The sequence below is a fragment of the Solea solea genome, chromosome 21 (assembly GCF_958295425.1).
Source record: "Solea solea chromosome 21, fSolSol10.1, whole genome shotgun sequence".
Lineage (NCBI taxonomy): Eukaryota > Metazoa > Chordata > Actinopteri > Pleuronectiformes > Soleidae > Solea > Solea solea.
Window position 1 is genome coordinate 469,890 of NC_081154.1, and position 16,856 is coordinate 486,745.

The 16,856-nt window shown below is 44.5% G+C and overlaps 1 protein-coding gene across 1 annotated transcript in view; it reads left to right on the plus strand.

Annotated features, from left to right (window-relative positions):
* Window positions 1–16,856, plus strand: part of LOC131448143 (protein shisa-6) — a 67,862-nt gene that overhangs the window by 7,075 nt on the left and 43,931 nt on the right. The window contains exon 3 of the mRNA XM_058620286.1: window positions 2,753–2,863. Coding sequence (XP_058476269.1) covers window positions 2,753–2,863 — 111 coding nt within the window. The remainder of the gene's footprint in view (window positions 1–2,752; window positions 2,864–16,856) is intronic.

Below are 16,856 nucleotides of genomic sequence, written 5' to 3' on the forward strand. Positions count from 1 at the left end.
GTTTACGTTACTACAGCTTTAATCATCACTTTGTTTAGTTGAAACTATTAAACGATGTCGTTGAGCACAAATATGTCTATATTTGCTCATTTCCAGGCCACTTTTCCCTGAAAATTGTCTTTAAATCAACACTTTATTAAAAGATCTGACCAGCATGGATAACCCCAGCACATGAGAGCTGACGTGATAAATGTGTCGTGTGACACAACGTGTGGAGCTCAGAGGTGCATTCAGGGACCCTCGTAAATGAGTTAGTTCAGATCAGAGCGAACACAGGAGGGCGGTTTGTAGTTTTCCCTCCGAGTCTCGGTCAAGCTGTAAATTCTGCCCAAATAACAAAAACGCTGATTAAATTACTGCGATGTTCGCCGGCAGGAGCCGTTATAATCATATTCACAAACACAACCTCTCTCTCTCTCTCTCTCTCTCTCTAATTAATCCTTAAATTGTTCGCCGTAACGTCTCCGCCGTGACCTCGCCCGCTCCCCGTCGACCAGATAATCATCGCCCAGGTGTTTCAGAACAGCATCTCTGCTGACTGCGTCCACATGTTAGAGACCGCCGCCCTAATCGTCTCCTGCCCTGGATCTCATTATTGCCCGCGCTTTTATTACACAGCTGCAGCCGTTTGCCCCCAGAGTGTACACACACACACACACACACACACACACACACACAGGTTTCATGTGTTTAGACAGGGATCCATCAGCATCTCTGAGCCAGTTAATTATGGAGCAAGCTGAGAATCAGGGACGTGGCTGTTCATCTAATAAAGTCCATGTCAGCTTAAGAATATGTTTCCTGTTAAAACAGGAAACTGGACTTTACGACAGGAAACTGGACTGTAAGACAGGAAACTGGACTGTAAGACAGGAAACTGGACTGTAAGACAGGAAACTGGACTGTAAGACAGGAAACTGGACTTTACGACAGGAAACTGGACTGTAAGACAGGAAACTGGACTGTAAGACAGGAAACTGGACTGTAAGACAGGAAACTGGACTTTACGACAGGAAACTGGACTGTAAGACAGGAAACTGGACTGTAAGACAGGAAACTGGACTTTACTTGCCGCACCAAATCCCATTGAAAAAATCAGCCATTTTTTAACCACATTGCACACGAGCGGTCGATCCATTTCTGCTTCCACCAGTGAGTTCAAATGTGTTATTTTGTGACTTCGGCATTTGAAAATCTTTCTTCAGATTGTGTGAAGTGACACAAACTTACCACACGAGGCAGCAGTGGACCAGCAGCACCTGTGTCACTCTGAGCTAAAAACAGACATTTTCTCAATGGAGTTTGGTGCAGCAGAGGGAATGTTTCAAAAACTCGTGTTCAACACAAAAACAAGCAGAATCTAAAGACGACACACGACGATCACTTTCCTGAGAGAGACGTGAACCTGCGACAGCACGTGATGAAAACATGACGACATCATAGAGACGACGCACACAGCTCCGCGTCCGCAGCAGCGTCTGAATCACGCCATAAAAACCAGTACACGGCGTAAATGACCTCAGCCGGGCCTCATGTCAAAGATAATTGACCTTGGGAGTCAGATAAACCGGCCGCTGAGCCACCGCTGAGCCGCGCTGCACCACATCAGCAGCTTTTTTCTTACACATAATTATCTTATTATTCACATTATTTCTCACTGTCAGAGGTAATTCAGAGGTGTAGGTTTCATCCAACGACGTGTGATTAAAAGAAGTATTAGCATATGAATCCTCGGCAGCACCTGCACCTGCGCCGCTCGCTCCACCGCTCGCTCATTTCCACGGCACATTGTTGAAGTGAAAGTCACGAATTTCTTTGTACCAAGGACCATAAATTCATAATGCGTAGACGTCCCCCTGCAGGCTCGTCATGCTACCTCACCTTAATGAGCTGTGAGGAGGAGGGGAGGAGGAGGAGGAGAGGAGGAGAGAAGGAGAGGAGGAGGAGGAGGAGGAGGAGGTGGTCTGCTTTTGAAGGGTCTTTCAGACTCAAGGGTTGCCGCAGTGGGTTGTGGACAGAACTACCAATGACAAAGGTGACAACAAAAGCTTGTGTGTGTGTGTGTGTGTGTGTGTGACACTGGGAGAGAATTGATGGGGAAAAAAGAAAAATATATATCACACCTGGTGGATTGTGGGGCTCTATCTGCGGCGCGCAGAAGGAGACGTGTGATTGAGTTCAAAGTGCAGCGGCTGCTGGAAACATATCGCTTTATTATTTTTTCCCCCTGAAGATCACAGCAGCGATGACGACGACAACGACAGCGACGGGTGTTTGTTCACTTTCCCGTGAGCGCCCGAGGGAAACAGCGCAGGGGGGAGTTTTCTATTTGACGCCACAGTGAGCGGTTTGAAAATAAACAATAATCTCACAGCACAACAACATGGACATGTTAGGATTAACCCGACTGTTACCACAGGATTACAGGATTTGTCGTGACCGTAACTCCTAGTACTAGTTTGTGATATGTGGAAAAATCATTCATTCATTCATTCATTCATTCATTCATAGATGTGTGATGATAGAGAGTCTGGCCCTCGATCCGATATTTTACAGTAGAGCTTTAATTGCACTCATATACTTGTCATTACGGTAGAACCTCGGGAATTCCGTGTAAAGACCAGCGACCCTCGTGACCCTCGTGACCCTCGTGACCCTCGTGACCTTCGTGACCCCCGTGACCCTCATGTGGAGGATGAAGTGGTAGAAAATGAGAGTAAAACACTGTGTTGTGACGTGTGTGTGTGTTCAGGTCTTCACTACGGTAAAGAGAGTGTGCGCAGCGGCGGCGGCGGTGGCGGCGGCGACTTTCACAACTTCATCTCCTCTGGCTTTGTGACGTTAGGTCGAGGTCATCAGAAAGGTAAACAACAACCTTCTCTTCTGTTGTGTTGTTGTTGTGTTGTGTTGTTTTCTTCACACAGGAGCCTGAACCACACGGTGTGTTTACACACTGACCCGCGTTAACGTTTCCTCTTTAATACAACAACAGACTGAAGTGAAACACACACAGACACACACACACACACACACACACACACACACACACACACACACACACACACACACACACACACACACACACACACACAGGGAGACACCGGGGACTGTTTTGAATCCTTTATGTTTTATCACTATTGTCTTTATTTGGCTTTTCTTATCTTATCATTAGGTTTCCTATGATCTTTTTTAACTGAATGGTTTTGAATAAAACCCTGATTTTAGGAAAACCACCTCAGTTCAGCCTGTTTTTTGTAATTTCTTTATGATTTTAATGTCTTTCTAAATAAACTGAAGTCCTGTAGATTCTGTTCCCAGAGCTTTTTTACTTTTTTTGTTGTTGTTTGAGTCCAAACCTTTAACGCGACATCAGATCGCTCCATTGTGTTTGTTTCCAGAACTAACATCGTCCTCATCATCGATTATTTCTTCTCATCCTGGTTCATGTACACGTGAGGTTGAGTCACAACCCGCCCTGTGTGCAAAGACCTTTACCCTAAAACCAGGTTTTGACCCAGAAACAGACATTTTTAAGGTTTGACAGAATGTCCAAAACCAGCCAAAATGTCCTCACTTCCTGTGTCTTATAAGAATCTGGGTGTCCACACACATGCGCTCACGCACGCACACACACACACACACACATGCGCGCACGCACGCACACACACACACACACACACACCATTAGTCAGGGTCAGTTTCCCCGTGGGTAATACACTGATTAGTATGCAGCCATGTTGGTGTAGCTGTTGTGATTTATTCCGTCCATTTTGGCTCCACAAATCAAACGCAGTGTGTGTGTGTGCGTGTGTGTGTGTGTGTGTGTCACCTCCAGGGGGCAGACTACACGAGTCTTTTGAGGCTGAAGCGAGCGAATGCAGAGTTTTAACTTTTAAATAACGAAAGTTAAATGTGTTTCTCAGCGTAGCTGCGTCGCCCGGTGACATTCACGCGGCGCCGCACGCAGGAAGTGATGTGTTTTATGTTGAGAACGGCATAGATGCTTCTGCTCTGCTGCTGTATACACACGAACGCTCCCTCAGTCAGATGAAGTTAACGTGCTAAAGCTTTAAAGATGAACGAGAGACTCCCTCCAAAACTACGGTGGCCTTAAAGCTTCTACTCTCACTACTGTTTGTCCATTTGGGCTTCTGTAGAAACGTGTGTGTGTGTGTGTGTGTGTGTCGAGAGGGGAAGTGAAATCAGCCGTTATTTTCCCACTTTTCTTTCTGTTTGTTAACAAAAACAATAAATGAATGAATAAATAAATGATTATTTCTGGACTTTTCTATGAATATCACACGAATGTCGGGGAGAAACAAACATGACGTGACAGACTGAGATATTTCATTTAAAAAAGCTGATGCTAAATATCTGTTCGTGTGTGTGTGAGAGTGTGTGTGTGTGTGTGAGAGAGAGTGTGTGTGTGTGTGTGTGAGCAGAATCCCCCTCTGGTGCACACGGGCACATATTACTGTGATGTTTGAATGTTAAAAATCAACGAGACTCTGGTGTGAAGTTATATAGTTGGATATTGTTGCAGCTCTTTTTTTTATCTTCTACTATTTTACTGACTGCAGGGTTTTTAGAGGGAAATGAACAGTTTAATGGAGACGCACAGAAGCAGCTTCAGCTCCATCATATATTACATCTGTGCTTGACTGATTCAAGGATATAAATGACCGCGGCCACAGCAGTGACGGTCCACAGCAGTGACGGTCCACAGCAGTGACGGTCCACAGCAGTGACGGTCCACAGCAGTGACCGTCCACAGCAGTGACGGTCCACAGCAGTGACGGTCCACAGCAGTCAGAGTCATGTTTCTCACTCACAGAAACAACAAAGACACAAAGACACACGTGTTTCTCCTGCACCACCAAACCCCACAGAGAAAACCAGTGTTTTAAGCTCACAGGGACACAGGAGCTTACCCGTGTGCGGTGGTGTGCTGCTGCCTCGTGTGGCAGGTTTGTGTCAATGCAGATGAAGCATTTTAAAACCCAAATTGACTAAATAACACATGTTAAGTTACTGGTGGAGGCCGGAGTGGATCAGCGACTCGTGTGGTTGGTTTTCTCTGTGTGAGAGGACTCTCTTTACAAAGCCTCACAAATGTCACGTTTTCTTTAGGGACAAACGTGTTGTGAGCGAGCGCTAACATCACTTTCTCACGTTTCCCCGGCAGAGTCCGTGAGTCACTCAGTATCCAACGCAAACGCACTTCAGAACCCACCTGAACTCTCACTGTAACCGCGAGTAAACAGCTGCTGATTTCTAAATTATACTGAGCCTCGTTATGTTTTCAAGAGGTTTGCTCTGGCTCAGAATAGCAACACACACACACACACACACACACACAGGCCCGTGCCCGTGCACACACACGCACGCACGCACGCACACACACACACACACACACACACACACACACACACACAGGCCCGTGCCCGTGCACGCACACACACACACACACACACACACACACTCACTGGTCAGTAAGAGGAGAATTTTCACATGCATTTGAAAACAGATGCTGAAGCTCAGGACGTGATCCTCTGGCTCTGTTAAGGTGCTTAATTATACAGATGGACAGTGTGTGTGTGTGTGTGTGTGTGTGTGTGTGCTGCAGTTCAGTCCTGGGGGAGGGTCAGGTGAGGTCAGGTGAGGTCAGGTGAGGTCAGCCTCCAGACTGTGGTGTCATTCAACCTTCCCCTCAGCTGACTCTGTGTCGTTCCTCTTCGCTCAGTGACGTTTACAAAATGCCTTTTAGCAACTTTTGGAGAGGTCGTGAACTTTCTTGTCTCCATCTCGGGGCTACACGTTTGTGTTTTTAGCAGCAGTGACCTGACGACTCGTTTATAAGTGCTGTCGTCATGAAGTGGCTGTAGGGAAATCAGGAAGTTTATTTAAGAGTGGAAAACATGGAACTGGTTCCATTGCCCTTAAAAAAATCACAAAAACTAAATATGGCACTAAAAACCTGGTGATGTGAACACTTACATTTCAAAAAACATCGCTGAAGCATTTTTACACGTGACTGGACAACGTAGAGAGGGTCACATGATCAGTTTACTTGGACAGAGTCAAAGATCGTTGTAACCTCTGGTGATTAGAATCATTCAGACTCTAATCTTATGTTATAATTACAACCTTTGATAGTTTTCTTGATAAAACAGAGTTTTTGCCCCTAAAAATATAATTAAATATAAGAACTCGGGCTCCTAAATCCTGGCTCTGGAACCAAGCCTATATTTATTTGACTTTTTCTGTTAAAAATGTCTGTAAACGTTGGAGAAATCCACAACACGACGCTCACACTCTCGTGTCCACGCCGCCTCAGTCGCTGTGAGACACGTTTCGTCACGTTTCTGCCTTGTTTTCTGTGTTTGTGTAAGAAAACATTCCTGATTCTGCTTCAGAGCGGAGTCGGTGTGATGTGAGTCCATCTGTTCTCTGCTGCTCCTTGAGTCCACTGACGGTCACACACAGCTGCTTACCTCGCTCCCGTCCCCTCGGCCATCTGTCCAGAGCCACTATCCACGTCCCTTCTTTTGTCTTCTCTTGTCCTCTTGTCCAAAATGAGGAGGGAGTGAGGTTGAGGCTTCTCGCTCGCTGTCCTGTCATGAGTGTGTGTGTGAGACGCAGTCAGATGGGACTGCACTGTGATCCCACATGTTGTTTGACATCAAACTCAAGGACTTTCCAGGACCAATGCCCTCAAATTCAAGGGGCTAGAATGTGCCGACACAGCTTAAGATGGTAGGACAACTTGTAAGAGCCTTAAGTGATTGTCCTTGGGACCTCAGTCAAAGTTACCGTCTTTTGGAATTTTCCATTTCCCCAAACATCACGTCGTCGTCATTTTCTCACTCTTTGCTTAACTTTACTCGCCCGTTGTTCTGCAACGGAATCTCACGTCAACGGCGGAGACTGGGCCTAGTCTACGTACATCAATGGAACAGTAGGTGGCGCCGTAACAAACAAGGGAGACAATTCCCTGAATATCTTAACTTAACTACAACTTTCAATGACCCAGGTGTATTTAGGGCCATTTTCAAGGACCTCAGGGACAATAATGACATCATATTCTATTGAAGAAGAGTTGTAACCAGTGATGTGAGACTATAGCGACACTGAATACGCTGCTACCACCTTGACTATTATGCTATTATTTCGTTTTTATGTATTTTGTACAATGAAGAAACGCCTGCTACAACTTGAGTGTGAAAATATTGCGTTCATTTCACGACAGAAGAGACAAAATGACCTCATATTTATCAGTATCGCTATCATTTATCGGCCTGACCACTCCCAATATATCGGCCAAACGACAAATATGGTGCGTCCTTAACTCCTGAGGGAAGTTTTTACTGATGTAATAAATCAAGTGAGAAGTAGAAGCTCATTTTTCCATAGACTTCCATTCAAATGAAGGCGTTTTCTACAATCGGTGGAGTCGCCCCCTGGCGGCTAACTGCCGCTAACTAATTAACTTAACATCCGACTTCCGAGGCTTCACTGTTTGAACCAGAAAGCGACGTCCATTTTGTTTTCGTGAATATGGTCTATCATAAAAACTAGGGAGGAATATTTGTATTTATTGTTAATTTTAAAGCTGTAGTGCTGAACCTTTGTAGACGTTTGTCATCAGACCTGACTTGAGGGAGCGTTTGTGTGTATACAGCAGCAGAGCAGGGGTGGTAGGAGTAACTGCTTTTGTAGACGTTATCTTAATGTTTTCAGTCAAACTCCAGGCTGTGTGCAGTCGTCTGCATTTACAAGATGCAAATACTGTTATTTGACATTTTTGACAAGTGGAAACAAGACATTTGTTTAAATGCAGAAGTTTGGACAAAATGATATATTTTTAAAGAAAGTGGAAAAGGCCAGATCAATATTTTGGACGGACAAAAACTAAATAGTTTGAGTCTTCAGAACTGTTGGAACGCGCTCTTACTGCTGCCGCAGCTCCGCTCTGCCTCGTTTACCTCGACCGCATCATCACTCCCGGCCTCCGCAGACTGACGCCCCAATCTCCGTTTTATATTAATTGTTCTGTCACAGAGGAAGTTGCCGTGCACTTTCACGTTCACTCACTGTCGGCGACTCAAACTCCGCTCAGTAAATCACTGCCACGTTGTCCTGCCGTGTTCAAGGTGAGCGTGCGCCGGCCGCCGCCGCTGCTGATGTCGCCCGATTACAAACTCCGAGACCTTGATTGATTGGAATTTTCCGCCTCAGACGGGGGAAGAGCGCGGATTGACAGCCGGCATGCAAATCTGACGGCAAATTAAAAAACCCTCGCTCGCCAGCTGTTATTGGTTGAACGCGTCCGTTTTAATTATTTTTCCATATGTCAGTCTCGTTGATATGAAACGCAGCCAAGCCGCCGCGAGTGATTGCCTCAGACAAAAGCCTCCATCCTTGACTTGGCGCGTGCTATCCTTCATTACCTTGGCTAAGCCCAATTTATAATTCCGCCCAGTTGCATGGTTGAGTCAAATTGGTTTTCATGGCGGACAATTATTGTTTTTATGGGGCATCGGAATTAGCGCGGGGGTGTTATCACAGAACTTTTATTTACAGTGCAATTTCAGCACATTAACGAGTGCAATGGCCGGTAATTGGTGTTGTGTTTGTGTGGTGAAGTCGTACTGTACGACAGTCGAACAAAGCCGACGCCAATCATTCGGCTCTGCTGTGACGCACTGACAGACATTTAATGTTTCTGTTAAGCTTTTGTGAAGAACTCGATGACGGGGTCACGTCCCGCTGTTTCCCCCGATGAATCAGAGGACGTAGAACAACAACAACAACAACAACAACACCACGCCCACAGGCAGTGTCATCGTTCCACGCCCGTGTAATCAACACCGCGAGCTGATGAGGCAGAGGATGAAATCCTGTGCTGTTGTTTAAGATACATGAGGGAAAATACAGGCTTCATAAAAAGCCAGAGCCACGATGCAAAATGCACATTTTCCACCAAATGAAATGGTGAAACTGTTTGACCTTCAGTCTATAGGTATTCCACGAGAACGCTCAGCCTTTAATCTGAAATATGGACTCACACTCAAATATGTATGAAATAAGAATATTAAAACAAAGAAACAAAGGTCATGACTGATGGAAGTGGTCAAAATGATGTTAATACACTACAAAGATAACCCATTCCTCCAAGTTTAAACTTCTACAAAATGTCGGTTTTGGTACATTAGTTTGCCGAGATGTGACATCATTCTAGAGAAGAAAAAGAGTATTCTACATATTAACACAGTAAATCCTGGACTGGTTTCATTCCAACCTGACTGAGAGAAGTTTCTGCAGAACCCTTTCCACTGGGGTGGTGTACTACAAGGCACGATTCTTGGACCTCTCATTCTTTCCCCACTCTTCTTGCTTCATTTGGGTTCTATTTTAAAGGAAATATGGCATTTCTTTCCCCTGCTATGAATATGACTTTTATCCATCCATCTTCTACCACTTTATGGTTGCTGGTGCCAATCCCAGCTGACATAGGGCTAAAGTTTGCTGCCAGTCCATCACAACTTGGCTTTACGCAAGTTTATTCAACAAAAATGAATAAATAGTATGGATATTGTGTTACCTGAAAAACGATAATAGAAGACTGCAAATTGTGTAATTCGCAATTGGAGTAGAGCAAAACACCAATAAAACTGTTTTGTGACCTAAATTACATTTCAACACACAATATATATATTCAAGCTAAACTAAACATTATTACATTACATGTCATTTAGCAGACGCTTCTATCCAAAGCGACTTACAAGGGAATCGAGTACAACCTGCCAGGGGTGGAGTTGAACTTGCGACCATGAAGTCTTAACCACTGAGCTACCGCACCCATAAACTAAAGTTAGTAGCTTTTGCTGAATTTAAATCTTTTCTTTACTGTACAAAATTGTTGCTTTCCAATAAAAACCACATCAGTTTGCGTCTCCGTTACTTCCTCAAAGAATAAGCTAAACCTGCTTTTACTAAAACTGGGCTCTGCCTCCTCTCCTCAGATCACATGACCTCCATCTTAACAGCCCTCCATAAAAATTAAGTCTCTGCGTCCCTGTTCAGCTCTGCCACTTTAGATTTTTTTCCTTCCTTTCCTTCCTTGGCTGACAAAACGTCCTCTTTAAGCACTTTGAAAGCTGGTCCCACTTCAGGGAGCAATCTGTAGCCCCAAATCAGTTTTAGGACTGAAAGTCCAGCCAGGGCCACCGCCGCCGCTCTGCTTTCACTCAGGCGGCCGCGTTTGATTGACAGCGCACGCTCGTTTCCCCCCCGCTCATACAAATTGATGGTCGGGGTTCAGGGGGGAGGTGGCACGGCTGACCTGCTGGCTAAGCACTCTGAAGAAAATAACCATTAAAAAAGTGTTAATCAGGTCCTGGAGAGAACAGGAGACCGCGGCCACGGCGCTCATTACGCATTTCAATATATAGAGAGAGAGATGATGAGGATGATGATGGGACGTCTCTATATTATGTTGACCTCTCTCTGGGGTGTCTTCTACTGAATATGCACAAAGACAGAGGTGAGGCGTAAGTGTCAGGATACGCCTGAAACTGTGGAGAGCAGCGTCTGAAATGAGCGTGGGCTCAATTAGGGATAATTAAGTTAGATATTAAGTATTAATATTAGTTCAATGCTTGTCAAAATCACCAAACTATTGCTACAGAAAACATAGAGCCGGTCAATGTATAGATGTAATATACAGTATATTGTGATATGAGACAAGATCTGGTATACATATATATATATCAGGATATAGACTAAAAACATGCAGATATAGAAGTAAAAGGTGCCAAGTTTGCGCCACGGTCTTGATTTAAGATTCAAAAAGGAAATTTACATTAGTGTAATTTCATAAAAGCACAACCTCTGATGGATTGGAGAGAAATGCTCTTGAAATGTCCGGAACTGTCCTTTAAATGTGCGTGACCTTTAATGTTCCAGTGTAATAGTTAACGCTTGCAAAACCCAAGTCGAAAATGGCAAAGATGAAATAGATAACGTTACTGCTGTTGTGTATAAAATAACCCTCTACTGTGATTACAGGACACATTTAATGGCACTTGGCATCAAACTTCATACTAAATTATATTAAAATGGTCGTTAAATGTATGAAATTTGATTTGTAGGACCCAGATTTGCCCAGAAACCCCAAAACTTTTCATATGGGGAAATAATACCCACCCTGGTAGAGAGGGTGTTGTTGTTTTCATACTAAATTCCAGTTCAGCTCAGGGTTAAGTGGCTCTTGGTAAGAAAGGGGAGAATGACACGGCTGCTGTTTTGATTCACTCTGAGCTGCAGCACAAGCAGCAGAGAGTCCAAAAAAACCAGATCTCAGCCACGAGGAAAAGACCTCATTTACTGGAGCGGCGGTCCTCGGCCGTCCTTCAGCCAAGGACTAAATTAACGACTATCTCCGGGTAAATGAACACCTTTGCCAAAATAACGCCGCAAATAACGTGGAGGTCAGTGAATGACAAGACACCCTATGATTCCTGACAAGACTCTCGGGCGTCCCGGGGAACGGCGGCGGCGGCGGCACATCCAGAAACAGCGCAGTCAATTACAGTGATGTGAGGTGTGGGGGCAGGCGGAGGAAATGACAGCTCTCTTATCATTGTCCTTCTGTTGTGGCCACTTTGAAACAAGTGGAGCTATTTGTCTGGCGGAGGAGGAGGAGGAGGAGGAACGCCGGAGGGAAGAGAAAGAGTTTTATCTCGGAGAGCGAGGGAGTATGCAAGAAATGAAGAGCGGCCGACGGAATATCTGAGTGGTACCAAAAAGAAAAAAAGAAAAAGTGAGCGGGGCTAAACTAGAAAAGGGATTTGGAGAGTTGAGAGTTTGGCAGGAGAGGAGATAGAGAGTCTTTGCAGGCAGGTATTTGGGGACAATAGGCTGACAGCTCTTCTCCTGCTGCTGTGATGAGAGGTTTGCTCGGGCACGGCAGCCAACTCTTAATGTGCGGCATCAATCACGCCGCTGCCCACCGCGCGGCACGGGCAACTTTTATCGCTGCTCATTAAAGTAAGTGCAGATATTTTATACGTCGGTTGAAACAAGGAGGGGTTTTTTCCACGCTAATTCCCCCTCCTCTGGACTCGTTATTCATCATCTTTGATCAGCGGGGTCCTGCACACAAATAAAGTCGAGTGGCAGCCCCTGCGTGCCTCTGCGTGCCCCTGCTCGTTCGTGATCTGGAATCAGGAACGCATCGTGTGCTGAGGCGTCACATCTCGGTTTGCCACCGCCGCTCGAGTTTACTCAGCGAGCCCAAGAGGTTTATATATATTTAATGAAAGTGTATAATGTATTAAGCCATCCTCCAGTTGTTTCGAGAGGCTTTTCTTTGGAGTTAAATTAAACAAGTGTCACATTCACTTCGTTCTTTTTTTCTTTTTTTTACAAGGCAGTAATAATTATCCACTAAAGTGGGGAGTGAACAGTGTCAGAAAAAGCAAGCGCTTTAATCCGCCCGACTCTTCCCGGAGAGCGATTCTCTCATAAAAACCCACACGTTCTTGATGTTTTAGCTCCTCGCGACCTCCACCTCGTCTTCTGTGAAGTCCTTTTGGAGATAAGACGATTTAAAAGGTCATGGCCTCCTTGGGAATTAAATGAACTTTCCCTTACATACTCGGCCCTGTGGAGTGATTGGTCTCCCAGTTTTAGACATTTGGCAGGTTTTCCACTCTCACATGGTTCCCCCCCCCCCCCCCCCCCCCCCCCCCCCTTCTTCACAGTGATGGGAATTGGTCACATTTTTATGTTGAAACGTGAGCAGTGATCACTCTCGCTCATTAAAGACATGGGTACAGATCTGAGAGGACGTTTATCCACTGCTAAAAAGGACTGTGCCCAGCCTTTGGATCAAACAGCCTCCCCTTTCTTTCAAGCGACCCAGTTTAAATTACCTCTCAGCACCAGATTACATTTATTAAATTACACAGTGGCAATTGTTTGGATGTTTGTTTCCTCTTTATTCCGCTAACCTGGTAATTAGCCATTGTCACTCCCACGCCAACTGAGTATAAAGTGAATAAAAAGCTTGGAACAGGAGGGATTAATTTGTTTCAGGGCACAACAGCACAACATTGCACTAGGATGCTAAATATTAAAAGACCCGCAGCATTGATGTTGGCTTACTTGTGGCCAAAATCTGGCAAGTGCCATCATGAAACATAGTGTGTGAGGTAGATGCCCAGATTAGGACCAATTCTGGTTTATTTGGTTCAAATTTTGGTGGACTGGACTAAAAACATTCTTCCGTTCATCCCACACTCTTTGAAACACTGAATACTTGCCGTCAATCCATTTACTTTTGTTGTTTCATATCAACATTTAAAGAATAAGGGCTTACTTCCAGTTCCAGTTCTGGAGAACAGGTTTGGACCATCATTCCACACAGTCTTTGGGCCAAATGAGGATTTGAAATGTTGGCCGGATAAAAAGCATACTCTTGCCCAGATTTGGACCAGCTCTAGCTTATTAGGTTTAGACTTTTCTGTTTAAATCTCGGCCCAATCTCGACATTATGATTACTTTCTTTGGAGTTGGTAAACCTGGGAAATTGAAGGGTCTACTTAGGCCCTGAAACTTCACCCCATCCCTGTGTCCCCAACAACATTTGGGACAAGTCTAAGTGGCAGCGGCAAGTTGTGGTTGACATTGCTATGGCTTAGTTTTGGCCCAAATCCACAGGATCAGACTGCCCACTACGCATCACTCCACACAATATGTGGGCCCAGATGACAGGGTTGGGCGTATGATGTATAGAAACTTTGCTATGTGGGAAGGAAACTACCAGAAATAGCTGACTTTAGCCATTTTTTTTTTTATCATATTCAAAAGCATGACATTGCATATTGCCTATCACGTCCTTCACCACAGTGGCTTTGAGTGATAAAGCAGCAGTTAAAAATAGTCACTCTGCGGGTGTTGTGAGGCTACGTCTCTGAGTGTTTCAGATAGGCCTGGTAAAAAAGCAGAAATCGACTCTGCCGTGTTGACCTCAAGCAGTGTTATACCCACCTCCCTGCGAGGCAAACTCCAGCTCTCATCTATAATCTATTATTCATGGCAAAGAGGCAGACTCTGGGAAAAGCAGATAACTTGGTCTCTTTTTTTCCCCCTCCATCCACCTCTAGACCCTTACTACTATTATCCAGAGGCCATTGTGTGTGAAAACAAATGGAATGATTGCCTTTTGTTGTATATGATGGGGGGAAAGAAAATTTGTATTCTGTTCAGAATTTGAATGTGGACTTGCCATTCCGAGCACACAGGCTATGGCTGGCAGTTGCATTGTGCAAATAATGATGCATGGGAGGGATCAAATTAAAATTTATCAGCTCAGGGTTGGGATCCATCTCCAAATCTATTTCCAGCATATGAAAAATTGAAAAGGCTACGGGGAGCGCCTGTTTTGAGTTTGGGATTAATTTGCACTGTCATTCTCTTGTATTTTTCTCTCTATTCAGCCCAAATGTTAGGAGTCTGTAGTTAGTCTTTTGGTGCAGGGAGTGTTTTTAATGCCAACTCCATTTCTTCTGCGAGAACGTGCATATTTTAAATGTTTTATTTCGGGCATACCAGGAATTATTACAGCCCCAGACCATAATCCCTGCCAACAAAACCAGCAGTAATGGCAGATAAAACCCTCATAAATGCACATTTTTCTGCACCCAGAGAGTGAATAACACAAGCACACATCCACATATTTAATCCGAAAAACATGGACACCACCCAGGAAATGCCAACAGGCTAACAACCCCGTTTAGCACCACTGATCTCATTGTAGAGGCTGATAAATGGCTCCCGTTGTTGTGATAATCAGTAATCATTATCAATTTACAGCGGCCAATTGTTTACTGGACACCTACACAATTCGCTAGTTTAACAAACCATTGAGACACCTTTTTTTGCTTGTTGTGCTCAGTGAATTATCGCAGCGCTAATGGAATTCGCTGAACTGGGTCATCCAAAGATTTATTTGTACCCTTTTTTTTCCCCCCTCATCACTCAGTAGAGAGGTGACACATTAAAAGAAAAATCCTGGGAAAAAATAAGTGAGGAAAATAGATGACAATCGCTCCATGCGTGCATTATATTACATTCACTCATTTGGCAGATTATTTCTTATCCAAAGTGACTTTCAACTGAGGGACAGCACTGAAGCGTCAGTACAGTGAGGGACCTTGAAGTAAGTGCCAAATATGTACAATAAAACAAAGTTAAAAGGAGTCAGGTGAAGATCGGCTGGACATTTTAGGATGCTAGGACATAAAGTGACTTTGGTAGCTCATGCTCGGAAAAGCATTTAGCTTGGTCCATCATCAGTGAAGCTCAACCGTAACTAGTCTTGTGTGCAGATAAAGCCAGAAGAGGTTAGTGGCCAAGATGGAGCAATAAATCCATATGTTGTCACACTGCTGACAAGCATCACTGACTTACATTTGATTCTGGCAGCCATAAGTAAACCAGCGTAGTGACATGTGTCCTTAAAAGACTGATTGAGGACCAGATGCACCACCATCACATGCCAAAGTGTCTTCAGGGATTTCACTTTGGTTGAAGGCCACAAGGGCACTGCGACAGTTGAGGGGAGAGATTAATTGGCTGGAATGACTCGGAGGTCTTTCCCTGGGGTTCTCTGGTTTTCCTCCCACATGTCCAAAAACATGCAGAGGTTAATCGGACGCCGTAATATGCCCGTGGTTGTGCATGTGTAAGTGAATGTTTGTTTGTCTCTATAGGACCTGTGATGGACTGACCTTGTCCAAGGTGTAGCCTGTATTTCGACCTATGTCAGCTGGGATTGGCACCAGCAGCCCCCCTGCTTATGGACGGACTGTCTTAGCCAAATGTAGTTTCAGGGGGCGCTCTCCTTCATCCACATGGAAATGAGTCATATACATCAGCAAAGAAGTACATTACAAGCTATGTGACTGGACAATTGGGACATTTGTGAGGAGGCCCGAACTGGAGCCTTGTAGAACTCCTGTGGGGTTAAATTGGGACAACTTTGTGTTTGTCCATAATATGACACAGTAGCTTTATTTACATGGACACAAGTAATAAGAATAAAAGCCTGATCGGAGTAAAAATGTCACATAATGACGAGGGTTTTGCACATGTAAACATAGATACTGAAGGAATTCCTGGTTCAAACCAAAACACAACTTTGAGATGACATTGGAAAGAGTGGAAAATAGAATGGTCCATGTGTCAAAAACAGATGACAGGTTTCAACAAGATGAAAAACACAGACTTGAGCTGCATTTCATTTCGTCTAGTCTGAACAATTGTATAAACACAGCAACACTGCAATGTGGTGGGAAGAATACCTACTCATTGTGCAAATATGCATTATTAATATTGTGCTTTATTGATACCAATAAACTCCTCCAACTCCAACCTTTAACAAAAAGATGAGTCTCTGAGGGATGAATACTGTCAAGTTCAGGATTCATTCATTCATTTTTCTACCACTTTATCCTCCACATGAGGGTTGTAGGGAAGGTGGAGCCAATCCCAGCTGAGGTGGAGCAAAAAAGGCAGGGTACACACACTACGGAGAATTTTCCAGAATTTAGGATTCAGGTCCAAGTGAAACAAAAACATACGACGTGAGAGACTTAGTGTGTCTCTTTGCTGTCACTTACTCCACTCCCCTGCTGCACATTACACCTCAGCATCCTCTGATCTGACCTGAAATTGGCCTCCACATTGTTGCAGGTGCAGGTTCTGTGAACTTTTCATGTGGTGGGTGTGGCACTTGAATTATCGCTGATAGACGCTACAGATATTCAATCTACTAGGCCCAGACTGGA